The sequence below is a fragment of the Malus domestica genome, chromosome 08 (genome assembly GCF_042453785.1).
Source record: "Malus domestica chromosome 08, GDT2T_hap1".
Lineage (NCBI taxonomy): Eukaryota > Viridiplantae > Streptophyta > Magnoliopsida > Rosales > Rosaceae > Malus > Malus domestica.
The window spans coordinates 27,566,480-27,589,282 of NC_091668.1; the positions used below are offsets into that span (position 1 = coordinate 27,566,480).

At 39.4% G+C, this 22,803-nt stretch overlaps 1 protein-coding gene across 1 annotated transcript; it reads left to right on the forward strand.

The window, feature by feature from the left end:
- Positions 1–19,227: 19,227 nt before the first annotated feature.
- Positions 19,228–22,803, forward strand: LOC103421362 (lysine histidine transporter-like 5). Its single transcript, XM_029106471.2, has 9 exons — positions 19,228–19,297; positions 19,420–19,461; positions 20,156–20,346; positions 20,598–20,981; positions 21,112–21,511; positions 21,636–21,741; positions 21,903–21,994; positions 22,116–22,184; positions 22,332–22,803. Exons 1-9 carry the CDS (start codon positions 19,262–19,264, stop codon positions 22,428–22,430), a joined length of 1,419 nt encoding a protein of 472 aa, XP_028962304.2. The 5' UTR covers positions 19,228–19,261; the 3' UTR covers positions 22,431–22,803.

A 22,803-nucleotide genomic window follows, 5' to 3' on the forward strand; every position in this document is an offset into this window, starting at 1 on the left:
GGGGTTTATTTGGTTTGGATCTGGTTTAACCCCACCCGTTAATTTAACAGATTCTTCAAACTCAATCCGTTAAATTAACGGTCAGCCGTTTCACCCATTTCACATGTTAACATTTTTTCGACGAAGAAGAATCTAGGAACCGGAAACTTCTCTACTTGCCAATAATATCTTAGCATGGGCAACTCCGTTTGAAATCTAAATCTGCAGTCAAAGGAAGAACTGAAGTCTTCCCCTGCCAATGCAGAGCAGGTATGGCCATTGTCCTCTTTTTATATCTGTTTGATGATTTCAACTTGTTCCGTTTTATATGATAGTTTATTTCCATTGAAAAATGTTAGTAGAAAATCATTGAAAAATGGGTAGTAATCTGTTTCTTACCTTAGACCAAGTCGCTGGAAGATTACTACAGAAAACAGAACAAACTCATCGATTTTCAAGTCCAAGCCGCACCCGGAGAAACCTGGCAGGGGTTGTTGGCTGCGTTACATCTTCAGCATATAAATGCTATCAATTCTTCCCAGAAGCTCACTGTGAGGGGAAGTCTAGGGTTTCTTTGGCAACTAGAGGAGGTGGGTGTTGGTGTTGGAGGTGGGGATGGTGGTGGTGAGGAGGCCTGTGGGGCAGAGGAATGGGCGGAGTAAAGAGGCTTAGGAAGTCTGTGCAGAAGAGAAAGAGTGGTAGGACTATTGAAATTACACAAAAGTTAACGGGTGTTAAATGGTGGTTAACGGGTTCCACGGGTTCACCCAAAATGACCCATTACGTAACGGGTGATTAACGGGTTGACCCGTTAACCACGCGACTCATTTATCACTCACCGGAATACTAATTTTAACGGGTCGGGTCGGATCGGTTTAACGGGTCGGGTTGAAAATGCCAAGTCTAGTTGAGAGCGACGGTGTGAAGCAGAGAATATGCTTTTAGATTAACCGAATTGTGTGTGAGAGACGGTGACGAACTTAAGCTGCATAGCCCTGTGATTTTAGTGTGGTACTTTTTAGGCGAATCTGTGAACAAGTGTCTGTGCGGCGGTGGAGTAGGATTATCTCCCTTCATATTCTCATCCCATTCTTTTCCCTCTTCTCACATATTACTTTTTGTGTTACTGTCTTTATAAAAAATCAATATAAGATGTTGACGTGACTTAACTGTAACCGTTCAAGTTAGAGGGGAGATAAGAGGAGAGACTTTGGGAGGGGAAAAAAATCATCCGCACTGCGTGGTGGTGGTTAAACTGACAGGTAGTTGCAATTGTTGCACCATGTCATCTCTTAATGGAGAAAAACTTCATTAGCACATTATTGATTATTCCTTTCAACCACTCAAAAGAGAGAAGTTTAGAGAAATGTGAGAGAGAGAGAGAGAGAGAGAAAGTGTGTTTTTTTTTTGTTTTTTTTTTAATATAGAGATGTTATGTTGTGAAACCTCGTCTTTAAATTATTGTATTTTGTATTATCGGACTTATGAAATTACCAAATTGCCCTTGAGTTGACTTTCGTTGACTATCTCGTCGTAATGCGTATTACTAATTTTCTTAATATATTCTTATACACTCATCGCAACAAACGCGTAGGCGCGAACGGATTCGAATTTGGAATTATAACGAAGATTTTACATTTCGGAACGACGAACGTTTTTTCAAAAATTTCACGTCTCATCTTTTGTGGCCTTAATGTGTGAGCCATTAGGGCCCACATCATATTTTTATCCCACAATCTCCTTCCTTTTCCCCCTTGTGACGCTCTCTTCCCTATCCCTTCTATTATTTTCTAAAATTTCACTCTCTTTCTAACTCTCACTCTTTCTTACTCTCACTCTCGGCCCTCTCTTTTCTCTCTAAAGAACCAAACCTCTTAGAGGGTTTTCACTCCAACAAATCACACAACAACATCCTAGACACCACCACCACCTTCCCCACAAGTTCTTGAACCAAAAAATAGAAGAAAAACCATTCGAAAACCACCCATCATTTGCTGCATAGTGAACTCAATGTTCATTAACTTTTCCAACGAGTTTCCACATTCTTCGACGAAGGTAAGCCTTGAACCTCTTCCAAAAGTTGTAGATCGTGTCTTGGTGTATGTTTGGAAGTAGTTTTGAGAATTTTTGGTGATGTTTAGGCGTAGGAATCTCATGGGGAAAGCTTCCCTAGTTTTTTGGAGAGCACTGCCACTTTCGAGATGTTTTTCGGCCAAACCACAGTGAGTTAGCGTCGTGCAAGGTACCATTCTCTTAATCTCATTGAGAACTATGATTTTCATTTTTGAATCACTTGATTTGGTTGAGTATGGAAGAAGTTATGAACGTTTAAAATTTGTCCATAATCCGGCGAGTTCCCTAGTTTCACTCAGACCAGCCAACTTTCAAGCCATTTTCTGACCAACTCCGACCACCACTTAGTTCCCACTTGATATGAATCTCTTTCCACATTTCTAACTACACTTTGGCTTTTGAACACTCAATTTGGATTTCTATCAAGCTTGGAATGGGCTCTTGAAGTTAGGGGAAAAGTCTGGGATTTTCCCATTTTCGAACGTCGACGCGTGGGCGCCATGTTCGGTGCATGGAGCACATGCACCTCGGCTGGAGGTGTTGTGCTCTGCCATCGTCCACGGCGGCACTGACGACTTTTCTAGCCAAATTTTTAGCGATTCAACTCGGCGCGTGGAGAACCCAAGGTCCTCTTTAGGTTTTTCAACATCCTGAATCCGTTTTCAATGTCCATTTTCCCAAATTCAATCATTTTAGTATAGTTTTATCAATTGGTCTCTTTATGTACTTAGATGCGTTCGTTAGTGGTGTTTCCGTCCACCCTAGTTTGCACGGCTCTTCGGTGACGGAGTATCTGTGAATGGACCCATTCCAAAATGCATGATTTTAATTACTAGAAATGTATACATGAAAAACATGATTTTATAACTATATTTTATGAAATGTTTATGAGTAAATCAGATTTATGCTTTATGAAATATCATGTTTTATCGAATTTATGTTTATTGAGATATTTATGAACAATTGATTTATGATATGATGTTTGAGCTATTGAGCTCTGATGAGATATATTTTGGAAAGATTATGTTCATGATTTTTTATGCTTACTTAGTAGTTATTCATACTATGTGCCTACGGGCGAATGATACTTATATATGCATTCGGGTGGGTGATGTAGGGCCCTCGGGCAATTGTGATACCATTACTAAGCACACTATTTATGACATATGTTTTATGAAAGGTTTTATGGCATGCTAGGGTTTTCGGAAAACCTATTATTTATCATGCTATATGAGTTTTCTAAACTGGGGGTTAGTACGTTAAAGAATAACTGTTTTAGTATTACTTATATATAAATTTGGCCCACTCATGTTTTGTTTTGCGCCCCCCTTAGGACCTAGGAACGAAGCTTACGACCCCTGAGCTACGAGGCATTCCCATATCAGTGAATTTGTTTCATCCTCTCTGCGTAGGATATCTCTTGTAATCGCACTTTCTAGTTTACCTTCTGCTTGTATTCTGAATTAGTATTATGCTCTGAACATGTCATGCATTGTCACTTTTATTTTGTTAGCAGTTGAATATTATTATACTTTCTATTAAGGTTTGTACTTGAATAGTACACTGCGTAGTTACGCACGAAATTTATATGCATATTTCGCATGTTCTCAGCATATGCATTCATTAAATGGCTTGCGTCACCCTCGGGTGTTAGCCAATATGACAGTTGTCCTTCGGACCCGGGGATCAAGGCGTGTCATATTCTGACGTGAGAGAGAGGTTTAAAAAAACAACAAAATTTGTTATGCAAAATTAATTACTGCCCATAATTGTATTTTGTGATCGAATATCAAGTTGTCTTTTCATCATCTTTTAGTTGACAAAGAGCGTTTTGTTAATACTAGGTATTTTAGATAGGTATGGTTACGGTTACCTATATTTATCTATATATCTAACTAGTTAACCTCTCCACACAGTGCGCAAACGTAGTGGTGAAATTGTTGTTAGAAAATATTAGTATACGTTTCTTTAATTGTTTGGGTTTGCTTGTTAGTTTAGGATTTGGGCTAACCCATTGAAATTAGAGTTTTGTTTCGTTATCTATTAGGGATTAGGATTAGTTCTTTAAATATGTAATTCACAATGTAGTCTTTTGGTTGTAACCATCTTGACAAATTAGTAGTATTCTCTTTGTTTTAGTTAACGGGTTATTATACATGGTCCTTGAGATTTGCATGATCAATAGAAATGGTCCCTGAGATTTCAAATCAATAGAAATGCTCCCTGAGATTGTCCACCATCCATGATTTTGGTCATTCCGTTAAAAACTCAGTTAAGTGTCCAAGAGCTCTTGGCCGGAAGTTTAGGCAATTTTCAAAACTTTGTAACTCAATCGTTTCTTAACCAAATTCGACCCATAATATATCAAAATGAAGATAGGAAAGTGTATAATAAGACTATACCTATTTGGAAGCCCAATGATTACCGGAGATGGCCGGAAAATAGCCTAAAAGGTGACTGGTCCGAGGGAAAACTCGCTGGAAAACTGGGTAAACTTTAAACCTTCATACTTCTTCAATACTCAACCAAATTGACTGATTCAAAAACAAAAATAATACTTCTTGAAGAGATGAAGAGAATGGTACCTTTTTTGAAGGCTAACTTGCTGTGGTTTAGCCAAACAATGGCTCAAAAATGGCTAACCATTTTCAAGTTAGCCACTTTCGAGCAGTTTCCATCCAAATCACAGTGATTTAGCAGTAAAGAAAGATATCATTCTCTTTGTCTCATCGAGAAGTATGATTTTCATTTTTAAATCACTTGATTTGGTTGAGTATTGAAGAAGTTATGAACATTTAAAATTTACCTAGTTTTCGGTGAGTTTTCCAGTTTTCCCGCGAACCAATCACCTTTCAAGGTATTTTCCGACCATCTCCGGCAATCATTGGACTTCCAAATAGGTATAATCTTTTCTACACTTTCCTATCTTCATTTTGATATATTATGGGTTGAATTTGGTTAAGAAACAATTGAGTTACGAAGCTTTGAAAATTGCCCAAACTTCTGGCCAAGAGCTCAGAGACACTTAACAGAGTTTTTAACATAATGACCAAAATCATGGATGGTGGACAATCTCAGGGACCATTTCTATTGATTTGAAATCTCAGGGACCATTTCTATTGATCATGCAAATCTCAGGGACCATTTTGTATAATAGCCCTTAGTTAACTGATTAATATTCATAGTTTTGTAATGTGTTTGTTCATTCGTTTGTTATGCATACTCTGATTTAAAACTAATGTGACACTTCACTTTAATTTGTAGATTTACTTGAAGAAAACGAGGGTAGTAGATATCCCGAAGAAAAAGAGAGCAAACAAGAGGAAGCCAGAAACAAGAGCAAAGAAGACAAAAAAAATGAGGATTGCAGATATCTTGAAGAAAATGAGTGATACCCATTTGATAGTAGCCACACTCATAACAACTGTAACATTCATAGCAAGTTTCACCATTCCAAGTGGTTTCAACAGTGAGGGTGTTGCAATTCTGATTAGAACCAAAGCTTTTCAAGCATTCATTATAACAAATACCTTAGCCATGGTTTTCTCCAATTCATCTGTTGCGTGCCACCTCTTTATGGGTGTTTGGGTTAATATTTGAACATTGGACTTACATGAAGAAAAGCCCAAGAATATCTAATTAAATGAGACTTGCCTGAAACCCAGCACCAAGCCCATAAGCAAATTGAAGCCTTTTCAGCCAAAATGCAAGTCACGTGCTTGTAATTGAAGTGACAAGTGATGGAAACTAACCTACTACCAGCCAAAAAACACTTTCTAGTGCATTACAAGTAAAAAGTTGATGACTCACTACCCTCAAAGTGTTTTCAGGCAAGAACAAATCTACAGCAGTCGGGCTAATTTTCCTATAAAATGAAGAAGAGGCCCCCAGAGACAATGACACTCAACCAATCAAACAAACAAACAAACAAACTATGCTCTCAAGCCAGATTTGCATCAAAAAGATGTAATCAGTCCAAATCTCAGATCTTTTTAGTGACAAGCTATCTCTTGTCTCGGTTAAAGCTCTACTACCTCCCTTAATGGCGTATTGATTCTAGGGCTGGGCACGGGCCGGGCCGGGCCCATTTTTGAAGGGACCGGACCAGACCCGGAATTAAAGGAGACGGGTCGGGCCGGGCCGGGCACTACAATTCTGAAAATAGGAACCGGACCTTACCCGGCCCGATTGAAACGGGCCGGTTCGGTCCGGGTACACGGGTCTTTTTTTTTTTTTTCTTCCTGTTTAAACATGTTTGCTGCACACAGATTGCAGTTTTTGCTGCACACATACAAACTGCACAGATTGCAGTTTTTGCTGCACATACAAACACATACAAACACATACAAACTGCACAGATTACTTTTCTGTTCAATCTGTGCAGAATTGCAATCTGTGCAGATTGTGCAGGCAGCACAATTAAACAGAGTGAACACACAACACACAACACACAACACACAGATTGTTGACCAACAAAAGACCAAAAACGCTGAGAAGTATCATCATGTTATTAATTTATGCAGTGTGTGACTGTGCAATTGCAATCTGTGCAGATTGCAATCTGTGCAAATCTGTGCAGATTGTGCAGTTTGCAATCTGTGCAGATTTGCAATCTCTGCAAATCAAATAATGGAACAATTAAACAGAGTGAACACACAACACACAGATCTGTGCAGAATTGCAATCTGTGCAATCTGTGCAGATTGTGCAGGCAGCACAATTAAACAGAGTGAACACACAACACACAGATTGTTGACCAACAAAAGACCAAAAACGCTGAGAAGTATCATCATGTTATTAATTTGTGCAGTGTGTGACTGTGCAGTTGCAATCTGTGCAAATCTGTGCTTGGAGAGACGAAGAACCGCCTTTGCAGAAGCAAGCCTCAAATGCGCCTTCTCAACTGAACTGTAAATCACAAAACTTTACATGAAATTTGATGCCTCGTATTACAAAAATTGTACACAATCCGCACAGATTTGCAAACTGCACAAATTGTTTGAAAAAAACAAAATTCGATACCTCGGATAGAAGAATCAAACCAGATACACACTCACTGAGCAACAATCAGCACTATAAGAAATCAAAAACCCAGATAGTTAGAGACACCCATTTCCATATGAAGATTAAACTACACTCCCAGAAGCAAATAATCAAAGCAAGCAAGTTCCCTTGTTTTCATGTAAGGACAGCTTGAAGACTACATATATATAGATATATTTACCAAATCAGCAGCTAAACCAAGTTAGCTCTGCAGCTGACACGATCTTGGTGCGATCTGAAACACAGAGATATCATTCCACAGATATCATTAACAATGAAATAATCCAAGGGAAAGTGATGCCTAAATGAAAAACCACCTGAACCGAGTGAACAAAGTAAATAATCAATTCAAATTTCAAACAGGAAAGAGCTTCCTAAAAAATCCAAGAGACTAAAACATAAACCTAGTCAAATATGAGTTAAATCAGAAACTTTAAACCTAGTTATACCTAGTTATACTTCATGCCTCTCAAATCAGAAACTTTACATTGTTTGGCACAGTTATACCTGAATAAATGCCCAGGCACAGCTATAAAATGCAACCATGTTTTCCGAAATAGAGGGTTAAAGTTAAACACAGCCTCTTACAAATCAACATGCAAATGGAAAATTAACTCTAGTAGTAACCTAGTTCGAAAACCCTAAAATCCCAAATTCCAATTTAAAAACCCTAAAATCCCTACACCCAAAATTCAAATTAATAACAAAACCCTAATTCAAAATTACCTAAATTTTAGAGGGATGATGGCCTGGGTTCTCTGGCGGTCACGACGGTGATGGGGTGATGGAGTCACGACGGCGGGGGTTGCTGTCGAAGAGGAGAAACGACGGCGGGTGATGGCATGGGTTCTCTGGGATGTTGTCGATGGCAAGGGTGGTCCCGTTGTATTCGCCGAGGAGAAACGACGGTTGGTGAGGGGATCGGAGTCGAGGGAAGGCCGGTTGGTGAGGGGATCGGAGTCGAGGGAAGGTCTGAAAGTTTGAGAGAGTGAGAGAGTGAGAGAGTCGGGACTCGGGAGGGAATCGGGATGAGAGAGAGATAGAACTTAGGGTAAAACTAAAAGAACGGTTCAGATCAGATTAGATATGGTACATCAATCTGGTCCATTCATTTTAATTACAAACGGGTACCCGCGGTTCCTATACCCAGGAACCGGCCCGGACTGAAATTCACAAAGACCCGCCCCGGCCCACCCCGTTTCTTGTTTTTAAAAGTAGGAATCGGCCCGTACCCGCCCCGAACCGCCATTACCCGCCCCGACCCGCGGTTCCTGTACCCGTTTGCCTAGCCCTAATTGATTCCCTTGTGTAAACTTGTTTACCATCCATCCCCTTTTAGCATATAAACCCTGTAATCTCAAAGAGAATAGACTGCAAGAAGTTCAACCTTGCCAAACAAGGTGAAATCTTGCCAGAGGCTTTTTGTTTGCTTTTTGAATTAATAGATCTATTGCTAGATGTATTCTCCAGTATGTTTTCAAGTCATTTCCATCATTTTTCTTATTATAAGAGTTCCATTTGCATCTAGTTCTGGTTAGTTTAATGGATATGTTATCATTAAAATCAATCAAGAACCAAGTAAATGACTTAAGAGAATCTAGACTCCATTCTTTCAAACATACAAGACTATGAACTAAAAGTCTTTGTTTACAAGGCGAGAAAAAAAACTTAATATGGACTTAATCCATCCATGATAATCCTTTGATAACAAGAAGTCTGAATAACTTGGGGCGCAAATAATTGACTAAACGCACTTGTTCTGCATCTGCTATACTGAGATAACAGTGGCACACCTAGCACTCAGTTAGTTTTGATTGTGAGCCTCAAGGCCTACAAAGGCATCTTTCAGAACTAACTTTGGCCCCACAAAAGCATCTTTCAGAACTAACTTTGTCCTCTTCTTGTAGTACATCAACAAGCAAGAGCCCGACTACACATCCAAAGTGCCAATCCCTTGGGGAGCAGTGCTGAGGTTCGATGAGCATTCTCCAGAGATATCTTTACCCAAACATAGTTTTGACACGCCCGGTAGGACATTCAAGGTCTTGTATGCTAAGAAAAAGAAGGAAGGAGAAAACCTTCAGGTTGAACACAGAATAAGGGTCACCTTAGTGTCTACTAAGATCAAGCATGACAGATCATCTAGAAGATGTCCCCTCCCTACGAGGACCAGCTATTCTAGAAAGTTCGACTTCATCTGAGAAGTCAAGAGGAAAAGTGATCAATGAAGATTTGCAAGCCACCATGGTACATGTGCTGAAAAGTATGGAGAATATTACTTTGGAGACTAGAGGAGAAGTAAGCAGATTACTTTGGAGACCAGAGGAGAAATAAGCAAACTCTGTTCTTTAACAGGAAGTTTGCAAAGAAGATTAGATCTATAGTACTTTACTCCAAAAAATGGTTGTGCCAGGGAAGTGATGAGAGAGGCTAGTCTTAAGAAAGAACCAGTTATCTCTATATTTCCTTTGCTTGAGGAAAAGAAGGATAAAGGAAAAAACAAGGAAGGATATGGAGTTAGTCACCCAGTATTGTAGGACATCTTAGAAGCGGAGTCACCCGACCCCCTATTATTTTCATTAGATAGTAGGGGACAAAGCGAGAAAGAAAGAACGAAGTATGAGATGCCCTAAGTAATCGGAGAATCCAGTGAAAAAGGCGAGCCTATCAAGGCAGACAAGCCTCATCCTCGTAGACCCCTACTATTGGCTAATAAGGAAGAAGGGTCCAAATGGAGGAAGCTCGAACCAAGGAAAGAGACTTTCTCAGGCAACAATTGTAGCCTGAAGTGGGAACCTCCTCATACCTCACATGATAATATAGCCAACCAGCAGCTCAGAGATGAGTTAGTTGAGTTAAGAAAGATGGTGGCCCAAAATGCTCAACCTCAGGCTCGCCCGTTGTTCAGGATCACCTACCAGAAGCCATACCCTGAGCATATCGATGAGCATAATCTGTTTCCACTCAACTTCAAGATGCTCGCGTTCCCCACTTTTAGTGGAGAAGATGACAATGTGTCATCTAGAGATCACATTTTCAAGTTCTCCAGCCATTGCATGGCATTCAAGGACAATCCTAATTATAAGTTAAGATTGTTTGGGAATTCGTTGGTGGGTCTAGCATCTCAGTGGTACTGTTTTTTGCCCCCTAATTCTATTGCTAACTAGGGGCAAATGGAAATGGCTTTCCATGAGCAGTTCTATAGGATGGGGCCCAAGATATCTATTAATGACCTAGTGGAGGTGAAACAATATGAACATGAGTCTATAAAAGATTTCATGATAAGGTTTAGAACGACAAAAATGAGGTGCCAATTCCCTATCAATTATGCCCAACTCATATCCATTGCTCAGAAGGCTTTGAGGCTGCCTTTGAGGAAAAAAATTTATGATGTACAATTCAATGAGTTGCAAGAGTTGGTCATTACTACCACAAAGTATAAGAAGCTGTTACTTAAAGAACGACAAGTGAAACACTCATCTAAGGTGTCTCATTTCTACAAAAGTAAAGATGCAATTCACCAAGTAGAGTTTGAAGAGGCAGAGCGAAAAGAAAATGATGGCCATCAAAGAGAAGGGATGGACAAGTGTGCGACAGAGATGACTAGCCCTTTTAAACCTTTAATAGGGAAAAGGTTAGTTCAACCATTCAAGGATTAAAAAGTGGTGATGAATGATGGTGGATTTGTCTCTATGAAGCCCCATAAATACTAGAGTTACTCTTTCGATTTAACTAAGTCCTCGGAGATCTATGAAGAGTTGGTAGGAGAGTGATTGTGCTCGACACCATTAAAAAACTGCCTAAGACCGAGGAATTAAGAGGGAATAAGTATTGCAAGCTGCACTACACCTTTAACCACTCTATAGCTAACTATGTCTAGTTCAGGGATTGGATACAAAACCTTATAGTCAAGGGAAAGTTGTTGTTAGAGAAACCCCAGGCCAATATGATGATTGACACAAATCCTTTCCAAAAAACCCCAATTAACATGATCAATTTGACTTGGGATGAAAAAAAGGGAAATGAAAAGCCACGTGGGAAGTAAAGGCTAAAAGGCGACCAAATGACAAGCTTACTGAATGAACTATCAAGTTGCATGAGGGACCCAAAGCATCTATAGTTAAAGGGCTGGTGTTGTGTACCAAGTGCCAGTGTGAATGTGAGTTAGAAGTGTCAGCATCAAGAGCCATTATTGATCAAGAATTGATCAGAAGAAATGAGAAAGAAGAACAAAAAGCCTGCAGAAGCATCATATGGAGCAGCTGAGAAAAAATCGTCCAAAAACGTTTTCCAAAGGTTGGGAGGGGATTCTCAACCAAATGGCTTGTCAGAAGTATTCAAAGATTACAAAGCCTCTGAAGAATGGAAAGACAGAGAAGCTAAAATACAAAAATTGGTGGACGTGAGGCCACCCCAGCCAAGCTATGTCGGTGGAGATGTCAGAATAAATGAGAGGATAATAAATCCAGTCATGAAGAAAAATCCTACTCGACTCGGGTGGAAATGGTACGTAGTTGGAAAAGATGGGAGGCTTGTCAAATAAATGGGAGCCTTTATGATCATGAAAGTTCATATGCAGCACAAAGCCCACATGAACTCATTAAAAATCCATGATGCCTCAGCATCTGAAAATGTGAAGTATGAGAAGGTACCTCATGGAGGAAGAAACCAACTTCATTGGAAAACAAAAAATGAGGTAAAAAAAAGCTAATAGCAAAACAGAGGGGGAAAGAGATCATGTGCCACAAAACCCTCATCCTGGGAAGTATAGAATCTTGAGGAGAGCTCAGGAAGACATGTTAATGATGCCAACACCAAGATAGAGCCCAGAGCCGATATGTTTTGGAACTATCTCGCCTGAGAGGGGGATACCCTCACCATTGTTGGTCGATACTCTTTGTGAGTTCCAGGACAAATACCAAACTTTGGCATAACTCAAGAAGAAGCGATGCCCGACTAATACTGCCCAAAGAAGCACATGCCTGATTATATGAATTTATGGGCCACATTGGGGGCAAGAATGAGGACTTACCTAAACATAGCAACTTCCACGTAAACATGACATATGTTTTATCTGCCATGTTTTGTGCTGAGCCTGATCAACCTGCCATAATGGAGGGTGATTACTAGGCAACAGAACCTCTGATGGCATATGTTAGTGTTGGAGAAACAGGAAAAGATGAGTCAAGCAAGGTAGATATGCCCAAGCCCACAAAGAAAGAGGCCAATAGAATGTACTCAGACAAAATGGTCTTCAGTCGCCCGAGTTTGACCCTAGCCAACCATCTTAAGCCTATTTATGTAACTGCTCATCAGGAGGAAGTGCCCTTCAAGAGGGTTTTGATTAATGGATGAGCTATGGTCAATGTGTTGCCGTATAAGCAGATGAAAATGGTGTGTAGAAATGAAGAGGATCTCATCCCCACAGATCTAACAGTTTCCAGTTTCTCTGGAGTCATCACCAAAACTCATGGGATATTGCCCTAAAAGGTTGATTTGGGGTCTAAGCAAATCATGTTAGCCTTCTTTGTTGTGGATAGTACTTCCAACTATGAAGCTTTACTAGGCCGAGATTGGATTCATCAGAGTTTTTCTGTACGTTCAACCCTGCATCAACAAGTAGCAGTTTACCATGAGGAATGAGCCATGGGACCAGGATTTTGGGAAATGGTGGAGGCCGAATCATGACCATTCCTCCCCATTGCCAATGTGGCAGAAGTTAGCTTTTATAATCCTAGTATTGAGATTCTCCAGTGCTTAGAAGCTAATAAGAATAGCCGCTCGACTAAGGTGACGGCCCAAAAGCTTCTGGAACAAGGATTATTCCTTACCAAGGAAGAATAGGATAGGCATCATATTGTCCTAATTCCCCAACACCAGTAATGTCTGAACAAAGAATGAAGGACCAAGTAGTTGCAGTCAGGTTCTTAGTCAAAAGATTGTTGGTGTATGGAAAAGAGTTGTTGCTCGAGCGTACAATAAGAATATGTGGTTGAAAAATTTCAAGGAAGGAAAATTAGTTTGGAAAGCAATTCTGCCATTAGGAGCTCAAATTATAGGCTTTGGGAAGTAGAGTCCGACTTGGGAAAGTCCTTTCATTATCAATAAAGTACTAGACAAATGAGGATATTACTTGACAGATGTGGAAGGAAACTTGCAAAGGCATCCAATTAGTACTAAGTTTTTTGAAGAAATACCATCGAACTTTATAGGATGTGAGAAATTGTTATATTGAGGGAGCCTAAGCAAGTTGAGATGGGGTAGAGTTAAATTACTATTGGTAAAACTTCAATGAAAAGCAAGAATTGAGATAAGTAAAGATGAAGAAGAAAATACATTTTATTTCTTGAAAAAAAAGGTTTACAAGAGATCCTAGCTTAACAAATTTGCATCATCGGCCAAGGCAACTATTCTGGAATAATAAGTTTACATGATGGTGAAAATTTAGCCTGGTTCTCCTAGATACATATTGCTATTGGTGAGTTGGGCCTTTGATCCCTCCATTTCTAGAGAAATCTTCTCCATTTCTTCTAATTTCTGGAAGATGTGAGTAGCAAGGGTCATCTTCTCAGCCTTCAAAGAAGAAAGTTGCTCTTCTAGTCTTTGAATCTCAGCGTTAACCACTGCAATCCTATCTTCCATAACTGATCCTTCATCCACTAACTGATGGAGAGTGACTGAAGTCTTCACGTGTTTTTCTTGAAAGCACTTCACTCTATTGGATGCCTGCTCCGCTTTTTTATGCTGGTCCCTTAGTACCATCAGATTCTAACAGAAACTAACAAAGGACTAGTATTGAGCCTTTGACAATAATTGAGCTTTAAAGAGCTCGATAAGGGCATTCTCAGCATCATGAAGAACCTTAAAGCTAAAGGACGCTGTGAACTCTTTCTTCAAGGTTGTAATCTTGCAGATCCTTGGCCTTTTGATATATCTCGGCCCCTAGTGGATCCTCCCTTGAAATAATGGTAGGCTTCTTGATTTTTTTGGGCCCTAAACCCAAAAGAAATGGAGTTGTTAGCTCTTAAACACAAAATACAAGTAAGAAGGAAAGGTTGAAACAAAATTCACTTACCGAAGGCTTTCTGTTTCTTCCTACCCACGCCCGCCCCAACCACAGAAGCAGAAGACTTTGAGGATTTAGCTGCATGTGCCTTTGTTCTCTTCTTTGAATGGGTTGCCCGCTGACCAAGAATAGAAAGCTGAGCCCGAGGTCGTTCTTCGGGCTCAGACTCGGAAGATTCTACTACCATCGCCCTGGTCCACCGCGTGGTCTGAGTTTCCATAACATGCTCAACATCTCCCTCCGAATCTCCAAATAGCTCAAAGACATCCCTACCTACCCTACTCCAACGCCTTGTCTTTCTGCATTAACTGCGACTTTTTAAATGACAAGGGCATCCCCGGCCTCTTTATCCTATCCAACGTCCATTTTTGTGGAGTTACCTTGAGCTACAAGTGTAAGGAAACCAAGAAAATGTTAGAAGAAGACAGATTCATGAAATTTGATAAAATCACAAGTTAAAAAATGGGGGGGAGGGGGGTAAAAGGTACCTATTAGAGGAGTTGATTCTTCTGATGGATCATTTCCTTCCAATCTTCAAGCTTGTTTGGCTTTGGATAGGATTTGATTGAGAGTTGCTCAAATATGCGGTCATGGGCTTCGTGCAGGTCTCCTCTATACTTTTTAGTCCATTTTGCTTCCCATCAGGAAGAGAAACTTGAAGTGCATTCGAAGTTCAGGGCCATGGGCTTTCAGGCAACCTTGCTCAGTACCTTGAGACTTTGTCGAGCAGCTCAAAATGTGATTTCTTGTAGAAAGTGAAGACAATAAGAGGTAGTGCAATGAACGGAGTTGAAGAGGGGCACCGAGATAGCTTGTCTAAAACTGAACTGTCTAGCACAGAAGTTGAGGTGGTAAACCTCTAGCCCACATTCATAGCGGTCACTCCTTACTCCCCAAGCTAGGTCCCTTGATTGAATACAACTGATAAACCTCTATCAACAAAATGGATTAGCATATTCTCTAAAGGCGTCTTGGAAGGCTTAGTCAGATAACTAAGGATTTCTCTTCAGCACGGAAGCTCCACATTCCAAGTTTGCCCGAGTCATGCAGACTTTGAAGAAATAAAGACAAGCAAAAGTATAGTGATTGGTTGGAGAACCTTCAGCTAGAATTCAGGCAGGAGCAACACCCTCGAGGAATTCAAGGTTGGGAGCCCGAAGCTCGGGGAAATACCATTAAAGCCAAAGTTGAATCATCCAAGTTGGACCCATTTAGGTTGGTTTCAAGTGGTTCACCCTTGGTAATCTCATATAGGATGCAGAGCTTCCACTAGAAGGATCCATTCAACTTTCACTCCCTTGGACTTGTTTGGGAAGATATGTTTATAAAGCCAGTATTGGAGAAAGAACATGTGCTCTTGGTCCTTGTTGGCGTTGGAGGAAGAGGGGCCAAACTCCTTCTTGGCAAACGAGATAAAACTCGTGAAGGAAGTTCCATAACTCTTGAAGGTCGCAGAGTTATACTCCAATTGAAGAAAGAGGGCAGAGCTGCCCAAGCTCTCAATGGTTGAGCGAGAGAGATGAGCCCAATCGTGGGTAACATCTATGATTTTTCCAAAAGACCTTAACCTGAAAACTTGGGCCATGTCAAGGATGGTCGGGGACATGGAGCCCATCCTAAAGTCAAAGGTATTGGTGCCCAAGTTCCAGAAAAGAAGTGCAGTAGTGAGCAACTTGGGCTTAGCAATCACAATCGATTTAGACAACATTATCAGCTCATAAATTTTGGTTGTTCATCCATTTCCTTTTAAAGGTGGGCTCGAGCTCGTTTATCCATTATGTCCATGCCTCATCCTTCATAAGTGGGAAGCCACGATGGTGGTTCGACCATTTAAAAGACGAAATGCCTGACTTAGCCTGAAATGGGTTCGGGGTGAACCATTTCTCCTTAGGCATGTTGTTTTCAACGGCAATAGGGACCTGAGAAGACCATGCAGGTCCCAAGGAGTGCACTTCTCCCTTCTCGAAGAAAAGTTCAGTGCAGGCTTGCCCCGAAGGCGATGAAGGTCATTGAGCAAGCGACGCATGGTGGAAATCCCCTCACCAGTCTCACAAGAAGATTGAGTTCGAGCAACTTAGGGTGCCATTAGATGATTTTGAGGAGAAGAAGGGAAGAAAATCGGAATTAGGGTCAAGAACTGAAAAACGAGAAAAGTTTTTGGAAAGTCTGAAGGCTCTGAAATTTCTAGGAAGTTCTAGGAATTCGAATGATTGAAGTTGCTAAGGTATTTAGCCAAAGGCTTTAAGTGAGGATTATATAGTAAGTGGGTAACGTTTATAATCGTGGATTAGTGCAAAGGTCTAGTTAACAACGACTGTTTTAAATGGTACAAGTCCCAAGTAAAGGCGTGTAGCGGTTATTTAATCATTATTAGCGTCTCGAGTTGCAGACTCAACAATGATTAAAGGGGGCACTATTTGGGTTAATATTTGAACATTAGACTTAGATGAAGAAAAGCCCAAGAATATCTAATTAAAGGAAACTTACTCGAAGCCCAACACTAAGCCCAGAAGCAAATTGAAGCCTTCTCAGCCAAAATGCAAGCCACGTGCTTGCCATTGAAGTGACAAGTGATAGAGACTAACCTACTACCAGCCAAAGAACACTTTCTAGTGGCATTACAAGCAAAAAGATGATGACTCATTACCCTCCAAATGCTTTTAAGCAAGAACAAAGCTACAGCAGTAGGGCTAATTTGCCTATAAAAGGAAGAAAAAGCCCCTGAGACAAGGATACTCAACCAATCAAACAAACAAACATACAAACTATGCTCTCAAGCTAGATTTGCATCCAAAAGTTGTAATCAGCCCAGATCTCAGATCTTTTTAGTGATAAGCTATCTCTTGTCCCAGTTAAAGCTCTGTTACCTCCCTTAGTGGCATAGTATCGATTCCCTTGTGTAAACTTGTTTACCATCCATCCTTTTTTAGCATATAAACCCTGTAATCTCAAAGAGAATGGACTGCAAGAAGTTCAACCTTGCCAAACAAGATGAAATCTTGCCCGAGGCTCTTTGTTTGCTTTCTAAATTAATAGATCTATTACTAGATGTATTCTCCAGCATGTATTCAAGTCATTTCCATCAGTTTTCCTATTATAAGAGTTCCATTTGCATCTGGATCTAATTAGTTTAATGAATATGTTATCATTAAAATCAATCAAGAACCAAGTATTGACTTAAGGGGATCAGGACTCCCTTCTTTCGAACATACAAGACTATGAACTAAAAATCCTTGTTTACAAGGCGAGAAAAAGAACTTAATTAATGTGGACTTAACCCATCCATGATAATCCTTTGATAACAAGAAGTTCGAGTAACTTGGGGTGCAAATAATTGACTAAACATATTTGTTCTACATCTGCTATACTGAGATAGCAGTGGCACGCCTAGCACCCAGTTAGTTTTAATTGCGAGCCTCCAGGCCTGCACCTAAGGCCCCACAAAAGCACATTTCAGAATTAACTTTGTCATCTTCTTATAGTACATCAACAAGAAAGAGCCCGACTACACATCCAAAGTGTCAATCCCTTGGGGAGCTGTGCTGAAGTCCGAGGAGCCTTATCCAGAGAAATCCTTGCCCGAACAATGAGGACCCGAGGGAAAGACAATTTGGTCGACTATGAAATGTTAGAGTCTATGTTGACTTACACCACACTTGGCATGATGTTCATGGCAATTGCATTCGTCACTGGCACATATCCAGTTTTACAACATTCATTAGCCTTTGTCAGTGCCATTTGTATCACTGGCTGCCTTTTTTTTATTTCCGCTAGTAGTCAGATGTTTCATAGTGGATAGTCTGGAAGTGTAGGTGGATCATCAAGACACTACATGATATGTATCTGTAGTACAAACATTTTAAATAATATGAAGAAAAAAAATTCATATGCATTAACATTGAAAGTTTGGAGAAATTTTATTCAATTTTGTTAAACCCCAGAAGCGATCTGGAGTCCGTGAGAAAATTTTCAGAATTTGATAATAAAAATTATAATATAGGTCGAAGATAACCTCAAAAAGTTATTGATTTACTCCTAACAAACCTGGCTAGAATAACCAAAATAAACAGAAACCTGAAATCTCTCAAATCTTGAAATGAAAGTTTGACCTGGAAACTGACATCGCAAAACTGGAAATAAAAATGAATAAATCAGTGTTTTTTTTCGCTTTGTTGGAAAATAAGGCCAGCAATACTAGATGGGACAAAATGTTGGGCGATCAAAAAGCAACACGTGTAAAAAGTGACAGTTGCAAATATGAGAATGCTTCATTGGATGGCACACAAGAAAAGATAGGATTAAGAACAAGGAAATCCAAGATAAAATGTGAGTGACCGTAATTAAAGATAAGATGAAAGAAAATTGGTTAGGATGCATGTTTTAGACACATGAATCAAAAGATCTACAAATACTCCAGTTAGAAGATGCGATTTTGAGACGAAGGCTTAGTGCATAAGAGTAGATGAAGACCTATGATAACTTTGAAAGAGACTGATCTCGCGGTTGAGTTATAAGTCCTCAAATAATAACTAGGCTTCCGTATGTATAATTTTCTCTTGTATAACTTTCTCTAGTGATTTTCGTGATCTAACAAAATTCAAATTAAGAAGATCGATCCACAGAAACTGTTGTGTCTAGGGCTTTCTATATCTTTTCCTTTCTTTTAATTTGGTTATTACAGCTAGGGTTTTCCTTCTAAAATGCTGAAGAACTATGTGCAAGTGGTAATTATTTAACAATTTTGCAAAACAAATCCTTTACAAAGAAAAAATCATGGACAAATTGTTATCAAATAGGAAAGATTTTTTATTTCGATAATTATATATTTCCTAAAGGGAGTAATTAATACTTAGTTTTAATCATATTACATTAGATAAGGCTGATCTGGTTGTTCCTTTATTTTCTCCAGGGTACTGCTCAGCTCACCACAACACTGTAGTTTAGACTCTACGACTAATTCAAGACCCAAAAAATTAGGATCTCTAACATACAGACAGCACACTCCACTCTATCCAAATTCTAGTATTTAAGCGCCCCCAGTGTACTTTTGACAGTAACTTTCTTTGGCAAGCTAGCTAATTAATCTACCAGACTAAAACAATGACCAACCCACATCACTCAAGAAGTGCTCAAGCTGTAAGTGCATATGTTTACGATACTCATCAAAACATACACATTTTCTTTTATTTTTGGCAAATCTTTTGTACTTTGCTAATCACAATACACTAATTTAATGTTGCTATGAAATTCAAATCCAGGGAAGCAGCCCGGAGTTTATTAATCCGCTAGGAAGCAGCCCGGTATGTGAATGCCGATTCATCGATCTGTCTATGATGGGTGATACATACTCATCATTCTACTAGACCAATAGCTAGTTAGGTTGTTAAAGTCCCACATCGGTGGGTTCAAAGAAACCCAATGGGTTTAAATAGAATTATCTTACTCTAACTAATACTGAGACCTTTTGTGGTAAAACCTCACACCTAATGGATTGGACAGGTGGTTAAATTGGGGACAGTATCGGTTTCATTAGAGTGAAGCGAGGCCGGCGATCCAAAAATCCAACATGGTATTAGAGCCCACGGTTCGGGCCCGTGCAAGCCAATGAGCTTGTGTGCAAGCCAATGAGCTTGTGTGCAAGCCAACGAGCTTGTCACCTTTAAGGAAAGAAGTCTGAATGAACCCTTTAAGGAAAGAAGTCTGAATGAACTCTTAATATAGAGATGACTGCTGAGTTCTATTGAAAACAAGTGGGCCCAACAGGAACCAACCTCTGAGTTTCAATTATCGATGTGAATCTTCACATATGAACCACTAAATGGGGTTATACATGAGGGGGACTGTTAAAGTTCCACATCAGTGGGTTCAAAGAAACCCAATGGGGCGATCCAAAAATCCAACATAGTTGATTACTTTTGGGTTTCTAATTTGTATCTTGATTACTGTTCGTGAATGAACCTAATTTATATTTCTATGTATGCAATTAAAATCCAGGAAAACACTACGAATGCAAATGAAGCAGGGGCTGAAACTAGAAGTGCCCAAGAGCAATTCGACATAAATAACTGGCTGCCCATCACAGCTAACAGGAATGCAAAATGGTGGTACTCAGCTTTCCACAATGTCACGGCTGTTGTTGGTGCAGGAATACTGGGCTTACCATATGCATTATCAGGACTTGGCTGGTAATCTCTCTCTATCTCTCTCTCTCTCTCTCTCTCTCTCTCTCTCTCTCTCTCTCTCTCTCTATATATATATATATATATATATATATATATATATATAGTTAGAGTAAGAAATTTAGTTCTTGCTAATATACACCACGTATATAAAACTGAATCAAATTTCTAGATACAAACGCTTGATATTTAAATCGCTTTCTGGAGTGTGATTGAACACAAAATATCTTATGATACGTTGATATTTATTTATTCAGGGGCCCTGGAATTGCAGCCATAATCTTGTCCTGGGTGATCACTTTCTACTCATTCTGGCAACTGATAAGACTGCATGAAATAGTGCCCGGACAGCGTTTTGATCGATACCCAGAACTAGGGCAGCACTGTTTTGGGCCAAAACTAGGGTACTGGATTATTATGCCGCAGCAGGTGACTGTGCAAGTGGCTTCATCCATTGTGTATACAGTTACTGGTGGCAAGTCATTGAAAAAATTCTTCGAACTCGTTATTCCAAGCATAGGTGGTTTTAGACAAACATATTTCATCCTCTTCTTCACTACTTTGCAATTAGGGATCTCCCAATCTCCCAATTTCAATTCTTTGAAAGCAATTTCTCTCCTCGCTGCATTCATGTCCTTTGGGTATATATTCATTCCTTGTTAATTATTCATTTCCAGTTATTCCTGATGATGTGATTCTAATCTAAACCACATATTATTAGAACCCTATTTGTCAACTAAAAACTAATGAAATTATATTTGTTGCATGCAGTTATGCAATGATAGCGTTTGTGACATCGACAATCACGGGTGTGCGTCACCACGAGCATGTTGATCATTCATTTCGATCTCATTCGACACCAAGCAGAGTATTTGATATGTTGAGTGGATTTGGAACAATAGCATTTGCTTTTGCAGGACACAGCGTGGCTTTAGAGATTCAAGCCACAATCCCTTCAACTCCAGAGAAACCCTCAAGAATTGCCATGTGGAGAGGTGTCGTCGTCGCTTACAGCATCGTAATATTTTGCTATCTTGCAGTTGCAATCTCTGGCTTTTGGGCTTTTGGCAATACTGTAGACGATGATGTTCTCCTCTCACTAGAAAAACCTGCTTGGGTCATCGCAGTTGCAAACCTTATGGTGTTTTTCCATGTTATAGGAAGCTATCAGGTAATTAAACAAACACACACACTATATAATTAGTAAAAGCATAATTATATTATATGCCATTAAGACAGTCATGACATAATCAATTAACTACTTAATTAATTGATAATGCTTCAATATATTTCAGGTATTTTCAATGCCTGTGTTTGATGTGATCGAGTCGTATTTAGTAAATAATTTAACATTCAAACCAGGACGACAATTGCGCCTCTTTGCTCGCAGTGCGTACGTACGTAAGTACCATTTTTCTACCCTCCCCCCCACCCTCAAAAAAAAAAAGAAACGAAAGGACCATTTCTCTCTTTCTATGACCGATCTCTTTCTCTTTTTGCTCAAATATGTGACATCTTTTGTGTTCTGATGATGTTTGATTTTCTTGGAAACTTTTATATAGTCGCAGCAGGATTCATTGCAGTGTGCATTCCATTTTTTGGAGGATTGTTAGGATTATTTGGAGGCTTAGTATTCTCCTCGACATCATATTACGTGAGTTCATAATACAATCTCAACTGACGAAAAACAACACCACAAATTATTTAACATTGTATTTATCTTAATAATTAGTATGTATGTACGATTTAAAGTTGGTGAACTGAATTTGATGCAGATGCCTTGCGTTATGTGGATTGTCACACAAAAACCAAAAAGATTTAGTTTACATTGGTGGGCGTCGTGGGTACGTTCAGCAAACATTAGCTAGCTTTTCAGTGACATATAATCTTTCTTTTTTTTTATCAGATTGTTATTATATTTTTGTTTAGTTTTATATAATCAGTATGCAAAAAGCTAAACTCTACATTTTGATTTTGTGCTTTGATTTCAGTTTTCGATCGTTGTAGGCGTCCTGCTGGCAATTTTTTCACCCATAGGAGGAGCACGTGAGATTATTGTACAAGCCAAAAGTTACAAAATGTTTTCTTAGTGCTCGTACGTTTTATTTCTTCTTAATTAGAATAGATCGAATAGATAGTCTGCAAGATGTGGTTTACGAGAGATTTTGTAGTGTGTCGAGAAGTGGGAACATGTTCGAGTTCACTAAGTGTAATGATACAATTGGTTTGAAACTTGAAAAAAAATCTCCAACCAATTATATTATGACACTTGGTGTACCAGATCGTGTTCTCGACACCTTAAAAATTTCTCGTGGTTCACAGATGGAAAAGTCCGCATTCTTTTTTTTGTTTTGTGTTTTTGCATTCTTGTTTTTGAATTTTTTGGAAAGCAAGAATGAAATGTTGGAACTCAGTTTAATTGTCAGTTAGAATTCATTAATTTATTTCCTCATATATCTTGAA